Source organism: Myotis myotis, unplaced genomic scaffold (genome assembly GCF_014108235.1).
Source record: "Myotis myotis isolate mMyoMyo1 unplaced genomic scaffold, mMyoMyo1.p scaffold_m19_p_12, whole genome shotgun sequence".
Lineage (NCBI taxonomy): Eukaryota > Metazoa > Chordata > Mammalia > Chiroptera > Vespertilionidae > Myotis > Myotis myotis.
Genome location: NW_023416316.1, coordinates 15,549,601 through 15,570,170, shown reverse-complemented (window position 1 = coordinate 15,570,170; position 20,570 = coordinate 15,549,601). Strand labels below are relative to the sequence as shown.

General features: G+C 44.9%; 1 protein-coding gene and 1 long non-coding RNA gene across 2 annotated transcripts; one reads left to right on the top strand and one right to left on the bottom strand.

Annotated features, from left to right (window-relative positions):
* Window positions 1-2,023: 2,023 nt before the first annotated feature.
* SLC46A2 (solute carrier family 46 member 2) lies at window positions 2,024-10,162 on the bottom strand. Its single transcript, XM_036329989.1, has 4 exons — window positions 8,744-10,162; window positions 7,527-7,610; window positions 6,960-7,116; window positions 2,024-2,643 (listed from the first exon to the last, which is right to left on the bottom strand). Exons 1-4 carry the CDS (start codon window positions 9,864-9,866, stop codon window positions 2,586-2,588), a joined length of 1,422 nt encoding a protein of 473 aa, XP_036185882.1. The 5' UTR covers window positions 9,867-10,162; the 3' UTR covers window positions 2,024-2,585.
* Window positions 10,163-11,852: 1,690 nt separating this feature from the next.
* Window positions 11,853-14,719, top strand: LOC118667172. Its single transcript, XR_004971174.1, has 2 exons — window positions 11,853-12,106; window positions 14,107-14,719. It is a non-coding gene; the product is annotated as an uncharacterized LOC118667172 (long non-coding RNA).
* The last annotated feature ends 5,851 nt before the right edge of the window (window positions 14,720-20,570 follow it).

Below are 20,570 nucleotides of genomic sequence, written 5' to 3'. Positions count from 1 at the left end.
AGAGATGACTTGGAGACTGCCAGCCTAGGAGCTGGGAGGTGAACTATGAAATCAATCAGGAGGAGAATATAAAAAATATTAGAGGATAGGGTGGGAGAAGGGAAATTTGGTTTGGATTTATGTTTGAGGAGATTCAGGTGGAGGTGTTGACTGGATTATTAGAAAGAGATTTCTGGAGTCCATGGAAGTAAACTAGATTACTTGGGAAGAGAACCAAGGACATGGATTTAAGGGACTCAAGAATTCAGGATGCAGGGAGAGGAGGAGGGGGACTCAGGGACAGATTTTAAGGAGAAAAAGTCAGGACCATAAATTAGAACCCTGATTCTTAAGCGTAAAGGCTTGCGAAAACAGCAGTTGTTGGGCCCCACCCATAGTTTGATTCTGATGGGGCCCAAGAATTTGCATTTTAACAAGTTCCCAGGGATTGTTGATGCTGCTGGCCCAGGAACCACACTCTGAGAACCACTGGGTTAGAACATCTGTTAGAAGAAACAATGACCTGGGGAGAATAGAAAAAGTTGGAAACTGCTACCCTAGTGACAGCTGGGGTTAAAAAGGAGCCACTACTGGGGCTTTGAGAGCCCTACTCAGGTTAAACCCCACAGTGTATGGCAGGATCAATGTGGACAAATAAGGTGATTGTTCTAGATGTTCAGAGCAAGCTTTTCAGGAGCAGGAATGAAGAAGCCAGTGATTAGATTCATTCAGGTTGGGGGAATCATTCACGACTGGGGTGGGAGGCAAAGAGTCAAGAGGAATGAGCTTATGGGTGAGAGTTTAGATGGGAGCATGGCCTTGAACTCACCTTCCCCATCCTACCTTCTGAGTTTATGTTGCTTGTCTCAGTGAGGAGCTCTACTTTCTTCCTACTTGCCTGAAACCCAAATCCGAATCATTCTTGCCTCACATCTATCACCACCTCCTGTTGACCTCTCACTTCCAAATATTTCTTCAAGTCCACCTACATTTCTCCATCCTCATAGCTTCTTACCCAATATCAGCCCACCATCATCCTTCACCTGGGCTACTGCAAGGGTCTCTCTGCTTGTCTCCTTTCTCCAAATCTGCTCACTCCTTCCCCTATCGATTCATCCTTGGTGCTGCCAGAGAGCTCTTTTGGAGATGCGAAGGGAAGCATCTAGTGTTCCTGCTTAAGACCTTCCAACACCTAGCCCCATTTCTCTAGAGTGAAACTGCTTTTAGTTGGAAATACACTCTGTTAGGAAAATACACTCTGTTGGGGCAGGAGCAGTCATATTCTCGCTATATCTCAGACTTAGCATGGTGCCGGGACCTTAGTAGATGCGCCAGGTAGTTTTGTTCCTTCCCTGCAAAGGATCAGAGATACAAAGCCTCTGAGCCCAGACCAGGGGTGGGCAAACTTTTTGACTCGAGGGCCACAATGGGTTCTTAAACTGGACCGGAGGGCCAGAACAAAAGCATGGATGGAGTGTTTGTGTGAACTAATATAAATTCAAAGTAAACATCATTACATAAAAGGGTACGGTCTTTTTTTTTTTTTTTTAGTTTTATTCATTTCAAACGGGCTGGATCCGGCCCACGGGCCGTAGTTTGCCCACGGCTGGCCCAGACACTCTGAGAGTTAAGTGCATTCTCTAGCTCTAAGTTTTACCCCCGTATAACAATGCTGTGTCTGTGGTTACAGAGGGAATCTGACTTGGGAAGAAACTGAGTCACATACTTACTATGAATGTTGATTTTATGAGGAGGTGAATGTGCTTTTATATGTGTAAATAAAATAGGCAATAAAAGGACCTTAAAATATAATGGCTCTTCCTGTACTTCCTCTTCCCCTCCCTTTACACCACTCACTTTGGTAAGTATTGTTGACTGAAAGTATTCAATTTAATATTCTGTTAAAGAAAAAGTCTTGAAAATTGCTTCTTAAAAACAACAACAACAATAACAACAAAACTCACCCAAAGCCAAGCGCCAGAGTTCGGAATCTTTCCTGAGAATTCACAGCTAGCAAGGCCGCAGGGGGAAAAAAAAAAAAAGCTAACTTTTATCCAAGGTTTTATTTTCATTTAAAAAATATTGACTGATGTTCGCTATTGGCAGTTCTTACAAAACACCCCTTCAACACTCCCCTGGGGCTGTTGGAAATGCATGCTTTGGTTTGAGGAGTTGCTGGAAGCTGTTTGGTTGAGTTCTCCCATGGGACTCCTAGCACTGCACCCAGGTGACTAGTTAGCCATATCTTGGAGCCTGGAAGACAATTTCTGGAAGAAAAGAGGCTGCTGCCTGAAACTCCTTGTAGCGTCTGGAATGGCTGTGTGTGCAGCTTGCATGTACCATTACAGTTCATGCTCTACTGCCCGCAGAACCTAACCTCTGCTGTCAGGGGTGTCTGAAAGCTGAGACAGGTCTTCCATCACCAGGGAAGTGCTTTTCCCACCCACCAGGGACCCCTGAGCCAGAGCAGGTCACGCGAGGCTGACTGGCTGGAACTCCGGTTTCTCAGCAGTAGGCTGCTTTGGTCACCAGTTCCTGGTCCCTTCCTTTGTCTTCAGAGGGACCTGGCCATTGCTGATGTTTGTAGCTCCTGTGGGTCAGCGCCTTCATGTCTCTGTGATGTCTGCATGTTTCAGCCATGAGGTTTGTTTACAGGCCATGATGCTATAAGAATTTACAAGAGAAAATTATAAGAGAAGAGCTGAACTGGGGCAAAGATGAACTTTTTCCTCCTCACCGATGGCGGGGAGGACTCTGGTCGCCTCTTTATCACCGATAGACTGAGAGGCTGTATCCTCTGTCCATCTTACATCTTCTGTGTGAGAATGAACTTCCACGTGTGTCTTAAGACCAAGGGTCTCTAATCCCAAGTAGAATTAGCTGCCTCATCTTCTGCCTTTCCACAGCCTCTTTACCTCTCCCATGAGTCATTGCATTGATTAGACATATTTTTAGGTAAATGAATGTGTATGACTGCATAGCTCTAAGTAGAACTCTTGGATATGTGTGACTTTTGGTGTGTCCATCAGCATCTGGGGGCCTCGGTTTTCTCATCTGTTTGAGTTCTAGGTACCTCAGGTTCTAAGCGCTTCCTGGATGATATGGGAGCACTTGGAGCTGCTGGATGGGGTAGGAGCTTAAATCCAAACCTCAAAGGGAAAGCTTTGTGGAAAGTTCCAGTCTCTCTGATTTCCCACCTTCCATGAGCCCCAGGATTCTACCGAGAGGAACACTTACTGTCCTTAAAACTTATTCTTACAAAACTAGCAAGAGGAGAGCTAAGACTTGGAGGCAGCGAGCCCAGGACCGTGTGATCTCTGGGTTGAGCCCTGACTCTGCAGCTGACCCCTCTGGTGGACCACCATAGCACAGCCACATGGTGACGGCCGCCCCTGACTTCAAGGTCAGCCAACAGGCAGCACAGGGCTGTGGATGGTCAGCAGTAGTAGTAGGTTCCAAAGATCACTCATTCATTAAACAAATGTACTTGGGTACTTCTTTTATGGCAGGTTGGCTACTGGACACAGAGGATACCTGGCAATCCAGTCATGATCCCGCCGGGGAACCTGCAGTCTAGTGGGCAAGTACATGAAACAGATAATCACTAAATAATCATCATCTGTCATGCTATGAAGAAAAAGTGTAGGTGATGTTGAACTTACATCATACTTCTGTGTGGCTTTTACCAGTAAATAGGCAGCATATACTAGAAGGGTCTATTTCAGATTGAGAAGGGGATTTTTTTCAAATCCTCTTGGAGAAAATGGTGTTTAAGACCACAGTGAGTTGGGTTAAGAAAGTTGTGTGGGTGAGGAAGGGGAAGAGCATGAGGGGAGGCTACTGGGGCTGAAGCATAGAGTTGGGAGGGTGGTTAGTGGCAGGAATAGGAGCCTGGAGAGATTGGCAAGGCCAGATGTCACAGGACCTTGTGGTCCATGGTGAGCTTTTTGGGTTTTATCCTAAAAGATTGAAAGCCAAGTGCAGAGTTTTGAGCAAGAGATGACATGATCTGATTTACCTTCCCAGGAAATTGCTCTGGCCACTTGGTGAAGAGAAGATGGGAGGCGAACAAGAGTGGATGTGGGGAGAATGGCTCAGAGGCTAATTCGGTCATGAGTGCTTTGGACTAGGAGTGGCAAGAGAAAGATAAAAAGAAAAGGATGAAGTTAAGGCATATTTTTGAGATAGAATCAATGAGGCCTGATGGATTGCAGGTAGAGGGAGGAAGAAAAGGGAGGACATTGGTGACTCTGATTTCTGCCCTGGGTGAGTGGTAGAAATGAGATGGGAAAGACTGGAGGGAGAACAGACTTAGGAAGGTGTCAAGAATCCAATTTTAGAAATTTAAATAACTTGGAATTTTGAGAGTACTTTAGATGACTTAGAAAATATGAAGTGAGAAGGCAACCCAGAGCAGAGCCCCAAAGATTCTTCCATTTGGAGGTTTGTGGAGAAGAAGCAATCATAGAGGTGGGAGAACAACGAGGAGAGCGAGGTGTTGAGAAAGGTGAGTGACAGTGACAAGTGCCACCCAAGGAAAGAGTGATCAACAGTGTTGGGGGCCACTGAGAAATCACGTGGGGCGAGATTGCAGTGCGTCCACTGGATTCAGCTTGGCAGAAGTCATATCTTAGTCTTGGTGAGAGTAGCTCAGGGGAGTTGAGCTGGGGACACCGTCTGGTGAGGGTTGCAAAGTGAATGGGTGGAGAGACATGAGACCATGTCTGCAGAGCATGTGCTGACCAGCCTTTGGAGAACTTAGCTATAAAACAGAGGAGGAGGGGGGGAAGGAGGAGAAGGAGAGAGGGCGGTGGATCATGTGTCAGTTCTGATAGGAAGAAATCAGGAGCGAGATAGCAGCTAACTAGTAGTGATCTCTCTGACGAGATGGGAGAAGTGGCACCCAGACACCTGGTGACATTTCTAAGAAACAATGTCATGTAGTAGGTAAAGGAGACTGCCTGGGTTCAAATCCTGTCTCTGCCACTTATTAGCTGTGTAACCTTTGGCAAGTTACATAATACCGTAGAGTCTGTTTCCTCACCCGCAAAATGGGGATAATAATAGAAATTACATAGGAGGACTGTTTGAGGATATTAAACTAATTAAAATATATAAAATAATTAAAGTAGTGCCTGGCACATATTAAGAACACTTAAGTGTTTGCAATTATTATCATTTTTTTAAAGGTTGGGGAGGGGAGAATAGGATGGATGCACATGAAGGTAGGTTTGTAGATTAACTTTGGGGAAGATGGGACCATTCTCCTCTGATGGCTTCTGTTTTCTCTATGAAGCACGAGGCAGTAGTGGGTGGCAGATGGGCAGGGCCATATGTTTGTTTCCTCAGTATCTCCCTATTGCATATAAAGAAGAGCAAGCAGGAGAGGGCAGATTCTACAGTAACGTGAAATTGGTACCAGGAACTGCTGGGGCCAAAGTCCCTTCTTGCAAATAGACTGTTGGCAGCTGTAGCCCAGGGACCTCTCCTCCCAGCCTTCTGCCCTCCACGGATCCTCAGCTCTCCTGCTCTGACCTGTCTTCCTGGCTTCTTATTTCCTTGGAATGTAGCTGTTCATTGTGTGGTTAGAGCTCTACTGGTCTTTCCTGTTGAGGTCACTTAATGATTAATGGTACAGCCTTGGCCTGTTCTAGCTGTAAAAAGCCTTAATGATTGGTGGCCTCTGTCTCAGAAGGCCCAATTCCTAGGCAGGCAGGGACATATGTTGTGATGTGATGTGAGAATTCAAAACAGGGCCACTTCCTACTTCTCCCACCTGCCTTCACTTACTTTCTGCTCTGCTGCCTACAATGCCATGGTGACTGATCTGCACAGCTCTCATGTGCTCCTCGGCAGGTCCCTTTAAAATGCAACTCTACATCAAATCCCTTGCACCTTATTGTGGATGTTTTTATTGCATTCCTTTATCTTCTACTGGAATTGATACAAGCCTGAGAGAACCGTGCTTTAGGGGGAGGGGGAAAAGGGCTTAAACAGTACAAGCTGTGCTGCCCCTAGTCACACTGGCTCCTAACCACTTGACATGTGACTAGTCCAAGTTAAGATGTGCTGTCAGCATGAAATCCATACCAGATTTCAAAGACTCCGTAAAAAAAAAATAAATAAATAAAATAAAATAAAAAATCTCATTGATTAATTTTGTAAACTGATTACATGTGAAAATGATAGTTTGGATATAGTGGGTTAAATCAAATATGTCATTAAATTGATTTCACCTGTTACTTTTATCATTGTTAAATGTGACTACTGGAAAGTTCAACATCACCGACATGGCTTGCACATATGGCTCATTCTGTATTTTCATTGGACAGGGATGGGGTTGAAGACCAGACTATTCCGTGTGGTTCAGTTTGGTGATGACCAGGCTGGTGCTCTGGCCAAGGGCCTGGAATGCCTCTCCTTTGCTTTTCCAGCTTTTCTCCGGCCTGTTATCTCCCAGACTTGTGTGCTCTTGTTTTACAAATGAGACAATTCCCCCAAAAGACATCAAGGGAATTGTCCAAGTCTTCCAGGGACCTCACACGTCCAGTGGCCATGAGATTTCAGGGGCACTGAGCACAGGGGCTGCCAGGTGCCAAGCCCTGGTAGGGCACAGAAGTGAGGAGGGAGTACTCTACCCTAAATGGGCTAAACCAAAGAGGGCTGAGAGGTTCAAGAGATTTTCTAATCCCAGCTTCTGATGACAAGAAATGTATGAGGCTCCTATAAATAAACTGTATTACAAAACCTCCAGGAAGTGAGCCAGCTGGTTGGGGCCTTCTGTTCATTACTTATGACTATGGGGAATTCCCAAATAATTCATTTGGGGGAACAGCAGCACTTTGTTCTTTCTGAGAGAACCTGCTGAGAACTCACTGAAAATAAACAATGCTCTATGGTAATGGGTTGAGATTGTCCAACAGCCCTTGACCTAAGTCCCAGGGTCCCAACCCAAACGGCAGACGCTGCTCCTGTCTTACCTAATTGGAACGATGGCCAGGAAGGAGAGAAAGGAGGAGAGAGCAAAGCAGGTACCGACAAACTTTTCCATGGTGAGCTGATAGATCTCATTATACATCGTGGATGTCACCACCCAGGCCAGAGTCAGGAACAGCTGCAGGATGACAAACACCTTTCCTGTGGAAGGAACAGAGGTTACTAAGAAAATAGGCTGCTCCCCCTCCCTGTTCCCAGCTGGCTGGATCTGTGGGAGCTCTCAGGAGACCCCACTTGCCAGGATTCCCTCTCAGTCTTCATGGCTCATCTCACCAGGACTCCTGCCTCCCTCCAGTGGATCTACCTGTGGCCTGTGGATAGTAGTGTCTTCCTTTGACTGTGGCTCCCCAGTGACTTACTTTCTGAGTCTGCCCCGCCCTCCTGTTTTCACTCCCTCTGCCCTGGATGGACATCAGTGTGATCCTGGAGTATTTGAGATTGCTCCTGGAGCTGTCTTTGTCTGTTTTCTGCAAGTCCGAACCCTGTGCCTCAAGACAAAGAGCTCTGAAACAGCCTGGGCAGAGAATCTCAGAGAGATTCATGTTACTCACCATATGAGGAGTCCTTGATGAGTTTGGACATTACTGATCGAATGGTTGTGATGGGGATGAGAGCAAACAGCATGACGCCTCGAGCTGGAAAGAAATCATCCAAGAACACTTCTCACTGTAGCCCAACCTTGGCCAAGGTGTAAATTAGAATAAAGCCAGAGTCTCACTTAGAATTCCCTCTCCCCATAGCTCCTATGTGGCTTGCTCTGGAAGACTCATGCCCTCTGGGTAACTAGTTTAAGTTGTTCTTTCTAATATATTAGCCACTAGCCATGTGTGGCTATTTAAATAGATTAAAATGAAATAGAATGGTAAATGATGTTCTTTACTTGCACTAGCCACATTTCAAGTGCTCAATAGCCACATGTGGCTTGTGGCTGCTATCTTGGACAAAACAGATGGTATAGAGCAGTGATGGCGAACCTATGACATGCGTGTCAGAGGTGACACACAAACTCATTTTTTTGGTTGATTTTTCTTTGTTAAATGGCATTTAAATATATAAAATAAATATCAAAAATATAAGTCTTTGTTTTACTATGGTTGCAAATATAAAAAAATTTCTATATGTGACACGGCACCAGAGTTAAGTTAGAGTTTTTCAAAATGCTGACACGCCTTAGCTCAACAGGTTCACCATCACTGGAATAGAGCATTTTTATCATTGGAGAAAGCTCTATTGGAGCCTTGGTCTGGAGCTGTCTGCTTGTGGTTGTTGGAGCTGTGTCCTCTCGTGGAAACTTCATTCTGCTTCCTTGAAGGAATGTATTACATTGGGTGTAGAAAGCAGTTACAGAGAATTTTTTAAATCCATTTTTAGAAAGCTCTTGCTTGGCCCAAAATGATTTTAATTAAGGGATCTTTTTAGGTGAGTTGTTCAATGTTTTATCTCTTGAAAATTGGGGTGAAGAAACCCAATCCCATCTCCTCCATCCAAAGCCACTTGAGGTACCCCTGACCATTTCTCCCATGACCTCCTGGAGCCATGGACACCACTCTGGTAACATTTCAATGGGCAATACAGATAACACAATACCCAATACAACACAGATAAACTCAAGTGCATATAATCCTGTCTCCCTTGAACCTCCTAGGTAGCAGATGTAATCCCTGGTGCTGAGCTGGGACACCTAGCGCACAGCATCCCTGGTGTCAGCCCCATGACTCAGGGGAGCAGCAGTGTCTTTGTCCTGCCTCTCCAAGAAGGTCAGACTCACCAATGTAGAACATGTACGTCTCTTTCACAAAACACAGTAGGAAGGCTCCTGATCCAAAGGAGACCATGCCAATCATGATCATGGTGGTGTCCCGGAAGCAGCGGGAGAAGACCAGCACGCCCAGGAAACTGGTGATGAAGATGATGTACCCTGCGGCCATACCATAGCCCACCTGCACCTGGTTCCAACTGAGAGGCGCCCTCAGCACAAACAGGGGCATCACGTCCACTGTGCCCACCACTGCCACGTCATAGATGATGGCACCCAGGAAGAGCAGGACAATCATGGTTTGGGGGGACTTTGCTTTCCCAGGAGATGGGTGCCCCACCACACTCTGCGTGCCTGGCTGATCAGGATCCAGACTGCGATATGTGCCAATCGTGCCAGACACCGTGTCCACAGCGGGGAGTGCCTTTCTGGGCTTGGCCACCGACTCAGGGACCTTCAGGACCAAGAGGCTGTAGAAAAGGGCAAAAGAGGCACAGCTCACGCTGCAGACCGTCAGCACCAGGCCCTGCCAGGCTCTCTCAGACATCTGTTGGAAGAGATGCCCGGAGGCCATGCTCCCACAGAATCCCCCCAGGCCCATCATCAGGTCAATAAAGATGAGGCGGACCGAGCGGCGGCCCTCCGAGGAGCCGAGGGAGCCCAGGGATATAACTCCGGCCCAGTAGGCTGAGAGGCCTCCGCAGAGTCCATTCAGCGCCACGGCCACGTACATCACCTCCACGGGCCAGTCCCACAGCACCTTGAACAGCAGCATGAGGCGGCAGAGCAGGAGGCCCAGCAGGGCCACGCAAATTGAGATCTTGCGGTGGTAGCGGTCGCTGAGCCAGCCCAGGATGTAAGCCGGCAGCAGGGGCGTCAGGCCTGTCACGATGTTGTAGATGATGTAAAAATTGGAGATGGCCTTCTGCCCTTGGTCCTCTAGAGCCTCCCGGGGCGACGGGCTGGCGCTGTGGTTGGAGACTCTGCCCCCGAAGGATTCATGCAGCACGAGGAGCAGCCCCGCGTCGTAGAGGGAGCTGGCCACCTGAGTGGAGAACACCACGGGCTCCATCCAGGTCCTCACCTGGAGGCGAGACAGGTAGCCCCAGCAAGGGCAGGTGGCCTGGGCACCCATGGGGTTTCTGATGGGGATGGAGGCGCTTGCTCAGCGCCCGCTGCTCCAGAGCGCAAGTGCGAGCCTGGAGGAGGGAGAACTACTGAGCTGGGCGCGGGGCGCGAGTGACAGACAGCAGCTAGCCCAGCGGCCAAGTGACCTTCCCGGCCGCGGCCACTCCTCCCAGCCAGAAAGGGCCGCGCTCCGCCCTCGTCTCCGCCCCCGCCCCTGGAGCGGGGCTGGCGGCCGGCCAGGGCAGCCAGGCGCAGGGGAGCGCACAGCGAGTCTTGGCCCCGGCGCCCCACCCGTGGCCGCGCATCACGCTGCTCCAGTGAGCGCGGCCGCCCGACCTGGTGTCGATTTCCCCACAGCCAGGCGTGCCGGGACTTCCCGCAGGTCACTAGGTATCTCCTAGGGCTTGTCGCTGCCCCCAGGCTGCCTCGCTTCCGCCTTTAAGCACACACTTCTGCAAAGAGGATCAGGGTGATGGGTGGTGCAGGGGCAACATTATGTGCCAGGGGAGCGATATGTGCCAATCGTGGAGAGGTGCCCAGGGATGGAGAGTCAAAACTCAAACTTCTTCCCCTGGCTGCTTAACCCTGACGCAGCCAGGCAGCGTGGATGAGCCGGAAACCCAGAGTCACACAAGGGAAGCGCAAGTCTGCAAGGAGAGTCTATAAAGTCACATGGATAATGTACTTCTGGGTGTAGGGACTAAATCTAAACGGGTTTCTGTAGAAATGTGTCCTTTAGGTAGTTTTTAGGTGAGCCATAATCTTCTCTGCCCCTCCCTGTCCTTAGGCAGCCCCCTGTGTCCAGGCCCAGACAACTGTGCCTTCTGCAAGGAGAAAGACCCACTTAATCACACCCCCATCAAGATGTGCCCTGTGGAGCTGGCCTGGTAGTCCCCTCAGAGTTCCCTTCCTTCCTTCCCTCTTTCTCCCCCTCACCTGGGCCCACCTTGGGCGGAACTGGTTTCACCCAACCCATGCCTGGCTCTCCCACTCCATTCCTAACCCTGTTTTTCCAGAGGCTGCAGCAAGCAGTCCAACCAGTCTGTTCCTGTGAGGGCAGAGGCTCCAGGGAATGGGTAGGTGATGGGGGAAGATGGTATCAGCAGTCAGCTATGGCCATGAGAGCAGCAGCCTGGACCAGAGAGCCCACTTTGCTCATATGAATCAGGGAGTTTGGCTGTTCTTGGGGCTGCAGACACTAGAGGGCAGCCTTTATTCTCTCTGGGAGAGTCTGTGGTGTCTCAGTTCTTCCCCGTCTCTGAGATTCACAGGAGATACGGGACAGGTCTAGTGGGATAGTGGGAGCGGCTCATCATGATGCTAGCCAGCCCCGGGACCCTCCAGGCCTGAATCCTCTGACCCAGAAATGAACTAGACCCAGATAGTTGGTGTCTCTCCCAGTTTAGCCTACTCTGGTTTGGAGTGTATTTTCATCATGTCTCTACTACCCCCTCCATCTCCGAATGCAGGTCCCAACTGAGTTAGTACTTGGCCATCCTCTGTGGCTTATGGTACTGGCAGGGTATATATAGGCCATGAGCCCAGTTGAACCCTAACTCTAATGCTTTAGTCTCTAGCTCAAGGTTGAGTTTATTAAAATGCAAAGTTTAAACTCTCTCATCTTTTACATTGATGAAGTCACATATTTGAAGATAAAGAAACAAAAAATATTTTTAAGCAGCTAACATTTACTGAGCCCTTACTATGTACTAGCAAAGTAATTAATTTAATCCTCCTGAGAAGTCTTATTTTATAGGATTATATTTTTAGAGAGAGAGGGAGGAAGAGGGAGAGAGAGAAACATCAATTGGCTGTCTCCTGCGTGACCCCTAACAGGGATCGGGCCCAAAACCTGGGCATTTTCCCTGAACGGGAATTGAACCAGCAACCTTTCTGTGCACAGGATGACACTCAACCTACTGAGCCACACCCAAGAAGTCTTTAAGCTAGTCCATCCTCTCATTTTCTGGGTGGAGAAATTGAAGCCAGTAAGTAATTTGCACAAGATCACAAAGCCAGTAAATTGGGGAGCCAGTATTTGGCAGCAGTCTTTAAAAGCCTATGGCTATGGGGCGTTTTGTTTGAGGGTGTCCTCTCAACCAACATAGGAATGTGGAGAGGAGCAGAGACATCTTGGTCATTTTGAAATGATCAGTGATTAACAATGTGTTGCATAAATGGAGAGGAACAAGAGGAGTGGATGGAAGCTTGTTTATTGAACGTACATCCTAGGCACTTTACAACCAGGTAGGAAATACTTTTATTTTATTAACAGCTGGCCCCAAAATTCAATTTAGAAAGGAGTAGTCTCTGTTTGGAAAATACCTTTGGTCAGTTAGAAGGTGAAATGCCCTGGCCTGGATTCCAGCTGTGGAGGAGGCTCCAGAGTGGGGGTGGAACCTCTGTTTCTGAGTCAAAGAGAGGAAGTTGTCTGATGTGTTGGGGAGGGAGGGGTGGGAGAGAGAGCAGAGGAGGGAGAAGGGAGAGAGGGAGGGAAAGAGGTGTGGGGAGGAGGACTAATGGTGAGAAGGGCCAGGACAGGAACCCTGGTATCAGAGTGCTCAGAGGGACCTTAGCAGGGTAGGACTGTCTCATATGGGTGTTGAACAGCTTGTGGAGTCATGTGTAGAACAATCCTTCCCAAGACTTCTCCCTGCCTCCTCAGGTCTTTAGCAGAGTCTGCTCAGGAAAGGTTTGTGTGAGTGGGATTTTTTTATTTTTCATTTTGGAGGCTATCAGTGAAGCAGCTGTGATTCGTGTCTGGATTGACATATATTGAGCAGAGATCATGAGGAAGCAAGTGGAAGAGGAGTCTACAGGAACACAAGGATTTGCTGAAATCTTAGATGGGCTTAGGACTTTCACAGTGATGGGCATGGGGAGTCAAGCCATCTGACCCAGATCTTAAAGGCCAAAGAAACACCTACCGCTGACGTGCAGGCTGCACCGATGAAGAAGGTGTTGTTCTTTTTATTGTTGATATTTTAGGAGTTAGGATCAGCCTTTCCCTGAGACATTGCAATGCGAGGAAAATAAGATACCTTCCGAAACATAAATATATACTAGAACAAAATGAAGACATGCAAACTCATCTTAGGACGTGGGGACAAACCCTGTCCGTCACCACTTCTTCTGAGGGTTTTCCAGTGGCTGGCCCATCACCACAGCAAGCGGCAGCCCAACTCCCCTTGCCTGATCGCAACAATCTTCTAGTTATGATTGTCCATCCCACATACAGTTGCACACAGGAAGAAAATGTGATAGGTACTTGGATACTCCAAAAAATGTCTCATGGTAAATGAGTAAGTTGACATTCTGATTACTGCATCTACCTGTCTCATTTGGTTAATTACATGTGAGCCTCTGTCTGGGAAATGGCTTCCCTCTCCATGTGATGATGAAATGAAGTTGTTGTTTTCATTTTGTCAGGCTGAGAATGAGGCCCTATCTATAAGTTTATCAAAATGATGAATGTTACATATGGATACTCTTGGGAGATTGTTTCATTGGCCTTTCCCCCTTGAGGTGTCACTCTAACATTACCCAATTTTAGAGATGAGGAAACTAAGACTCAGGGTAGCTAAATAATTTGCACAAGGTTCACACAGAGCCAAGATGCAAATCTGGGTTTGTGACTTCCGAGTGTATGTTATTTTCACAATGCTCCATTTTTTATGTAGTTGAACAGAAGAGATATGTTTTACAAAGGCGCTTGTTTGTTAAATACTTTCCATCAAATACTGTGAGTTTATTCCTAAGATATATTCAAATAAAGTGGTTCATTTATTCGTTCATTCATCTATAATTTACTATCTACTTATCTATCCATCTATTTACAGAAATATTTTGAGTATCAGGCCTACTAGTAGGTACCAGGGATACAAACTTCTTTGCCCTCAAAGATCTTGCAGTCTGTCCTAGCTGATGTTGCTCAGTGGTTAAAGCGTTGGCCCAAGCACCAAAAGGTCACTGGTTGGATTCCCGGTCAAAGGCATGTACCTGGGTTGCAGGTTTGATCCTCGGCCCCAAGCAGGTGCATGGGGTAGGCAACCAATTAATGTGTCTCTCTCACATCAATGTCTCTCTCTACCTCTCTCTCTCTTCCCCTCCCTTGCTCCCTTCTACTCTCTCTAAAAGTCAATAAAAAAAAAAAATCCTCCAGTGAGGCTTAACAACACAAAAAATTATCAAAAGGCACTTGTACTAACACTCCAACTTCTGTTTTACATGTGATGTCATGACGACAGGCCATGCCTCCTCTTGCATCAAAGACTGGCTTTGTGGGATTCCTCTCCACCCCAATCTCTGCTACCAACTTGAATAACCTCATGAACAACCTGTTCAACACTGTAGAAGAAGAAAGACATCTGTTGTTTTTGCTGGCCAGCATACATTGACTCTTCTGGGAACAACACTCCATTTTTGTTTGGATGAAAATCCTCCAGCTGAATATGGGACTCAGGTCTGACCAATCCCAGCAATGCATGCCTGTGATCATAGTGATTGGTTCAAAGATGGGAATGTGACCCGAATTTGGACCAATCAGAATAAGGCCCAGGATTAAAGCTTAGTTAGGCTTATTCTTTTCTACTCTGTCTTGGACTGATGAGGATGAAAGCCTGAAGTTGCTGGAAGCTGTTTTGCTACCACTAGAGAGGCGTTTACCAGAGATCGGAGTGCACACAGAGAACAGAGGAGCTGAAAGATGGAGAGAGTCCAGATCCTAATGACATCATGAGAGCTGTGCCTGAAGCTAAATTATCCCTTGACTTTTTAAGAACAAAGCCTTCTACATTCCCTTTCCAAGTTTGATTTGGGTTTTCTATCAATTGCAAATAAAAGAGATTTGATGGAGTCAAACCCAAGGCCTTTCATCGTTAGTGACTTCCACCCTTGTTCAGCCACAGACTCCCTTGGATCCTGTATCTGATCAACTGTACTGTGCCAACTCCAAAGTCATTAATTCAAACACCCCACTCTCTGCCTACAGCATCCTCTCCTTCTGTGTTGCTTGTTCAACTACTCCCACTTTAATGATTCTTTGATGTTATCAGGATCCATGTACCCCTACACTAATATATGATTTTCCAAACAAGTAGTTTTTCCTTTCTTCTCTTCCTCCAAATTAGATTTTATGGTACATCATTTTAGCAATATCCTTTTCAGTAGATCAAACTCTCTGGTTCTTCTATGTTTTCAATGCATGTCAACCTTGGATTAACCCAATTATGGGCTGGCATTCTAGTAGCGGAGGACTGCTGGGGGAAGTCTCACAATAGGGCAGATTTTAACTATAAATTTACAAAATCGAATCTCGAATAAGCCCTCAAAGCTACCCAGCAGTCCTGTGATGTTTCTCCAGCCAACTCTCACTCTTTTGTTCTCCAAAAGTATAAGTTCAGAAATTAGTGATTCCCTTCAAACTTTCAAACTCTTCTACTATTTTCTATTTTATTTCTAGCTCTATCATGTCACTGAAACAGATTTTTTCTGAGGTCATCAGTCATTCTGTGTCATTAAATTCAATGGACATTTTCAGTCCTCATCTTACTTGACTCTGAGCAACCTTTGAGAGTTTTGACCTCTTTCCTAAACCACTGAGGGTTTATACTCTTGCTTTGGTAGCACCACACCTCCTGGCTGATCTCTTTTCTCTCTGGCCACTCCTCTCATCTTTGGAGACTCATCAAACTCTAACCAGTCTTTAAAGTTAGAATTCATATGGCTCAACCATGGGCTTTCTTCTTATTGTCTTATGTAAACAATCTCATCTACACGTATAGTTTCAACTACCATTTATATGTAGCTGACTCATTAAGTTGTGTCTACAATTCAGATCTTTCTCTGAGCTCCTGACTCACATATCAATTACCTACTTGTTATCTTTTCAATGTATAGAAGACCAAACTCATAGTCTCCTTTCCTCACCCCCATGACAGTGTTCTCTATCATTGTGAATAGCACTACATGCAAACAGATGTGTAAGTTAGAAAGGTATCTTTGATATCTTTCTCTAGCCTTTTTAAATGCAATTCTTTATCAGATCATGTTTATTTAACCTCTTAAATATCTCTGGAATTCATAAATTTTTTCCCACTTTCATATCAGCGCCCTAGTTCAAAGTATCATTTTCTCTTGCTTGGCCCACACAATAAACTGCTAATATTTTATATGTATCCACTTTATTCCTCTCCAATACTGAAACCAGATTTATCTTTTCAAAATACATATCTTATTCTAAAACCAAATCCTCTTACCATGTCTGCCAGCCTTGCACTGTCTGGTAATTACCTTCCTTTGCACCTTCATCTTGTACCAGGCTGTCTCTTGTTTCTACTCCAGCCATATTGGCTTCCTATTTCTCAGATGATCTTTGCTCCTTCTACACAGGCCTTTGCACATGCCATTCCTTCTATCTACAACCTGCTAAAATCCTGTTTTGCCTAGTTAACATCTAGCTATCCTTTGGGTCTCAGCATACATGCCACTTCCTTGGGAAAATATTTCCTGACTTTTCTGGCTAAATCATTTATTCCACCCATCCCCATTATAGGGTTTCTTAGTACTTCGTAAGACCTCTTCTTATCACAGTTGAACTTTTCACATTTGTTTTGGTGATAAATTTGATTCATGTCTTTTGGCTGTAACATTAGACTGTAAAATCAATGAGGGCTGGGCCCATATTTTGGTTGACATCAAGCCCCAGAGCCCAACACATTGTCTGGTGCTTAGATGGCACGCAGTCAATATTTGATAAACAGTGAATAAAGATCTACTTTATTCCATTGTCTGGGGAACCCATGGGTTTAGACTTTCAGAAAAATTAAGTGTCAGTCACTATTTAGAACAGCCTCCTAACGAACCTGAGGCCCCAAATCCACAGTTGGTAAGGATGAGTCTTCCAATTCCATGACTCAGACCTCCCACAGAACCACTCTTCCTCCCATGCAGTGGTGATGGGTCTCACTAAACTAAACCCTCCGACATCTTAGCCTGGATTTGCAGCAGAGTAGCACATGACCGTGGGTGCAGTTTAACTCACGGGTACCTTTGGGATGAGACTCTTAGTTTTATCAACACTACACTTTGGACAAACTGTCACCACTAAATCAAATCTACAAAGTGATCTCAGAATCCTGCTGTTCCTCCAAGCCCTGATTTATCGAAAGCTTTGCAGCCACTGAAACTGGATTTAGAGCTAAAAGCTATAGCCCATGTTTCCATAGTTCCTGTCTCATCACCTTCTGACAGCTCCTGATATAATACACCAGGACCGTTTTTGGCAAAGGAGCATTTAGAAATTTAATCCCCACCAACCAGCCCTCCTCAGTTCTCCTTGGCCAGGATGTAGCAACTCCTAACACACACATCTGTGCTTCTCACTCTCTCCTCAGAAACTAATTCCACTGCTCTCTCCACTCAGGAGCTTCACCATGGGGAGTGATGGATACTTGTTCCCTAGTTTAGGGAGTAGGGGCCCTGAGCTACACTCCTTAACCAACATGTGATCAGCAGCCTCAAAGTGAAAGTCTCCACAATTTAAAAAGAATTAAGAAATGAAAATTAAGTTTTTGTTCCTAAAAAAAAAAAAAGGTTCCTGTTTCTGAATACTTAAGTTTTGTCTTAAAACCACACTGTGTAATTCAGGGAGGTAAGGAGGGGGAAGGGCAAGATACCTGCTATCACCCTGACTCAGTATTTACATGTCTGCACTGTCATTTTACCAGTCAAATTTTGCTTTATAAAACAGAAGAAGTAGATCTTAGAGAAATATGGCCGGTACAGGTCAGGAAACACCTCTATACTGAGCTAAATCAAGTTAGGCACATAATCGCTTTTTGATTTCAGGGAATAAAAGTGTTAGGAAAACACGAACCTGGTGGAAAAGGCGTAACCTCGTCCAGAGGGAGAAAAGGGACAGTCAAGATCATATCCCATCACCACATTTGCAGAACCATAGCGGGCCAAGGAAAAAATACATCTGCTACCCCCTCCAGGAAGCAAGTTAATGTTTTGAAGATGTAGGTTGAGTCATCACATATCTGGGTTAGGGTTTATTCCATGTCACTTCCCTTTAACGAGGCATTGTTCTCTGTCCTCTCCCCTTCTGGCCAGCTTTGGACGTCTCTGTTCTATGGATTTCATTCTGGCTCTATCTGCCTAGCATCTTCCAGATATTTCTTGATGGTTCTGGTTCACTGATGGCATCTATCCTGTTTGCCCTGGGCTCAATCAAGCTATTCCTATTAATACTTTATATATTCCTTTTGTTTCAATAATATTTTGAGAGGAAGGAGAGGTCATACGTATATCCTCCCCACCATCTTGAGATAAAAGCCTTATTACATTTTGAAGTGTCCAGGCTCTTATAGAATAATCATAGCTTATAGTTAATTTGAATAAACCTGTATTTGAGAGTATAATACCTAACTCCTGAATCCAGAAATTAAATGAAAAACATGAAATGTGTGTGGTCTATTGTACTGATACTCAGTGCATGTAAAATGGTGTTCTTTTGGCTAATCACTTATTCCACAACAAAAGGAATGAAGTGCTGATACAGGCTACGACATGGATGAACCTTGCAAACATCCCAAGTGAAAGAAAGAAGTCAGACAAGAAAGGCCCTATAGTCTATAATTCCGTTTATACAAAATGTCCACATTAGGCAAATCCATAGGAACAGAAAATAGATATATTTCCAGGGACTGCAGGGAGAGGGCAATGGGGAAAGACTGCTAGTGGATATGGGCTTTCTTTTTGGGCGATGAAGATGTTCTGGAATTGGACAGTGGAGATGGTTACACAACCTTGTGAATATACCAAGTCCACTGAACTGTACACTTTAAAAGGCTAAATTTTATGGCATCTGAATTATATATATCAATAGATTTAAAAAATTGACTCAAAGCAGATTCGTCAATTTCATTTTATTAAGATTTTTAATGGTGTTTCAATGATTTATATAGTTTTTCAAACTTTGCATTCTAATTTAAGGCATAATCTTACTGTAAGATTACGATCAAACTTTAAGTCACTGAAAGATTTTTGATATGTTTTTTCCATTGTGTAAATGTCATTAAAATATGGAAAGAAGAATCATTTACATTCTTGCTTATCACTAGAATATTAGAAACTGCTCTGGAAGAAATTTCTGAAATAATTATAGCAGGTGACTCAGCCTATAATTATGGCCACATTTATGAAATCATTATATCAGTAATGATATTCTTCCTGAGGGTAGGAACCCTGGCTATTTTGACTCTTCAGCGCCTAGCAGTCTGTGTGGCGTGTAGCAAATATTCAATAAATATTTGTGAACAAACAAGTAGACGATTAGTTAAAGAAGCCAGAATTTCAAAGTCTTCTCTAAAGTCAACTTCCTGGTTGATGGTAAAAGATATTAATACCGAAGTGAGGTAAGACAGAAAGTACATCAATTTCCTAAAATTGACCCTTTAAAAAAAAATCACAAAGTTCCTCCGAAAAACTCATCAAGAACCGCACTGGCTTCCTTACTCATCCAGTGACAGAAAGTTCAACGAGATGAAAAACAACAACAAACAAGAAAAATGACCTTTGCACTCTAAAAGTCTCAAAAAAGAAATTCTCCAGCAAAAAATCTCTTGGATCAAGAAAGGCCCAGAATTTGAATGCCTATTGGGTGGGTGTGGGGCGAAGAGGTTATGGAAAAGCCTTTGAAACTGCAACAATGCTACCAGCTTCAGGGCGGTTTTTCAAAAATAGACTGGAATGTCTCATCCCCTTCCATCGGATACACTTTCGTACCTTGTCTTTAGGGGGGAAGGAAAAGTCATTGTTCACAGTTGTACTAACACTGAGGCCACAGCTAGCGCCTTGTTTTGTATCCTGGACTAAACCTCATTAAAAACAGTGCTACTCTTTTAGAAAAATAAATTTGTCTTTTTAATGTGTTGGTCATCTTCCAATATTTCTTAAAGATGGCCAACTGTTGTTTTGGGCTCATATTTGACCGTGTCTTAATATAATTTTCATCTGGGCTTTAGATTAAAATCAAACAAATAGTTGGGAGTTCCTCTGGTTTCTCTCTCTCTCTCTCTCTCTCTCTCTCTCTCTCTCTTTGTGTTTTTTTTTCGGGGGGGGGGGGCATTAATTCTTATTTATTGTGTGCTTTTTCTTCTAAGTATGCAGATAAATCTCCTTGCCCTTGAAGGTAGTGTAGTGTAGTGGCTAAGAGCACACGTCCTGAAGTCAGATTGAAGCCTGAGTCCTGGTTCTGATGCTTCGTGACTGGGTGACCTTAGTCTTTCATACCTTGTTTTTCTCATCTGTAAAATGGAAATAATATTAGGGCCTACCTCAAGGTTTGTTGAGAGGACAAAAGGACTTAATGCATGTTATATGTTCAAAATAGTCTCAATATATGTTTATTTCTATTATTATCAGCCTGATAGAGAAGTCAGATGTTAATTTATAATGTTCTAGCTTCCGGTGGTAGATTTAACTCTTCCTTGTTTGTTTTCACACTGTAATCAGGGTTTAGCATATCAGTCCTATCTTTGTGTTCATCTTAATCTCCAGAAGCTTTGGCTCATTGGGGGCTTTCGTCTTTATTGGCCAACGGAGACTGTTCTGAGATGGATAGTGAGGGTGGCAAAGAGAATTCATAGTCAGGCCATGTGAGGACCTGGTAAAAGAACTATGTTTTCAACAAGAAGAAAGGAGGATT

Bases quoted from the DNA above. Each gene is read 5' to 3' on its own strand.
- SLC46A2 (XM_036329989.1), bottom strand. From the start codon at position 9,866: ATGGGTGCCCAGGCCACCTGCCCTTGCTGGGGCTACCTGTCTCGCCTC. The intron at 7,117-7,526 runs GTGAGTAACATG...TTCCTTCCACAG, and splicing joins CATCAAGGACTCCTCATATG to GAAAGGTGTTTGTCATCCTG. The intron at 2,644-6,959 runs GTAAGACAGGAG...AAATTCTTATAG, and splicing joins CTGGCCATCGTTCCAATTAG to CATCATGGCCTGTAAACAAA.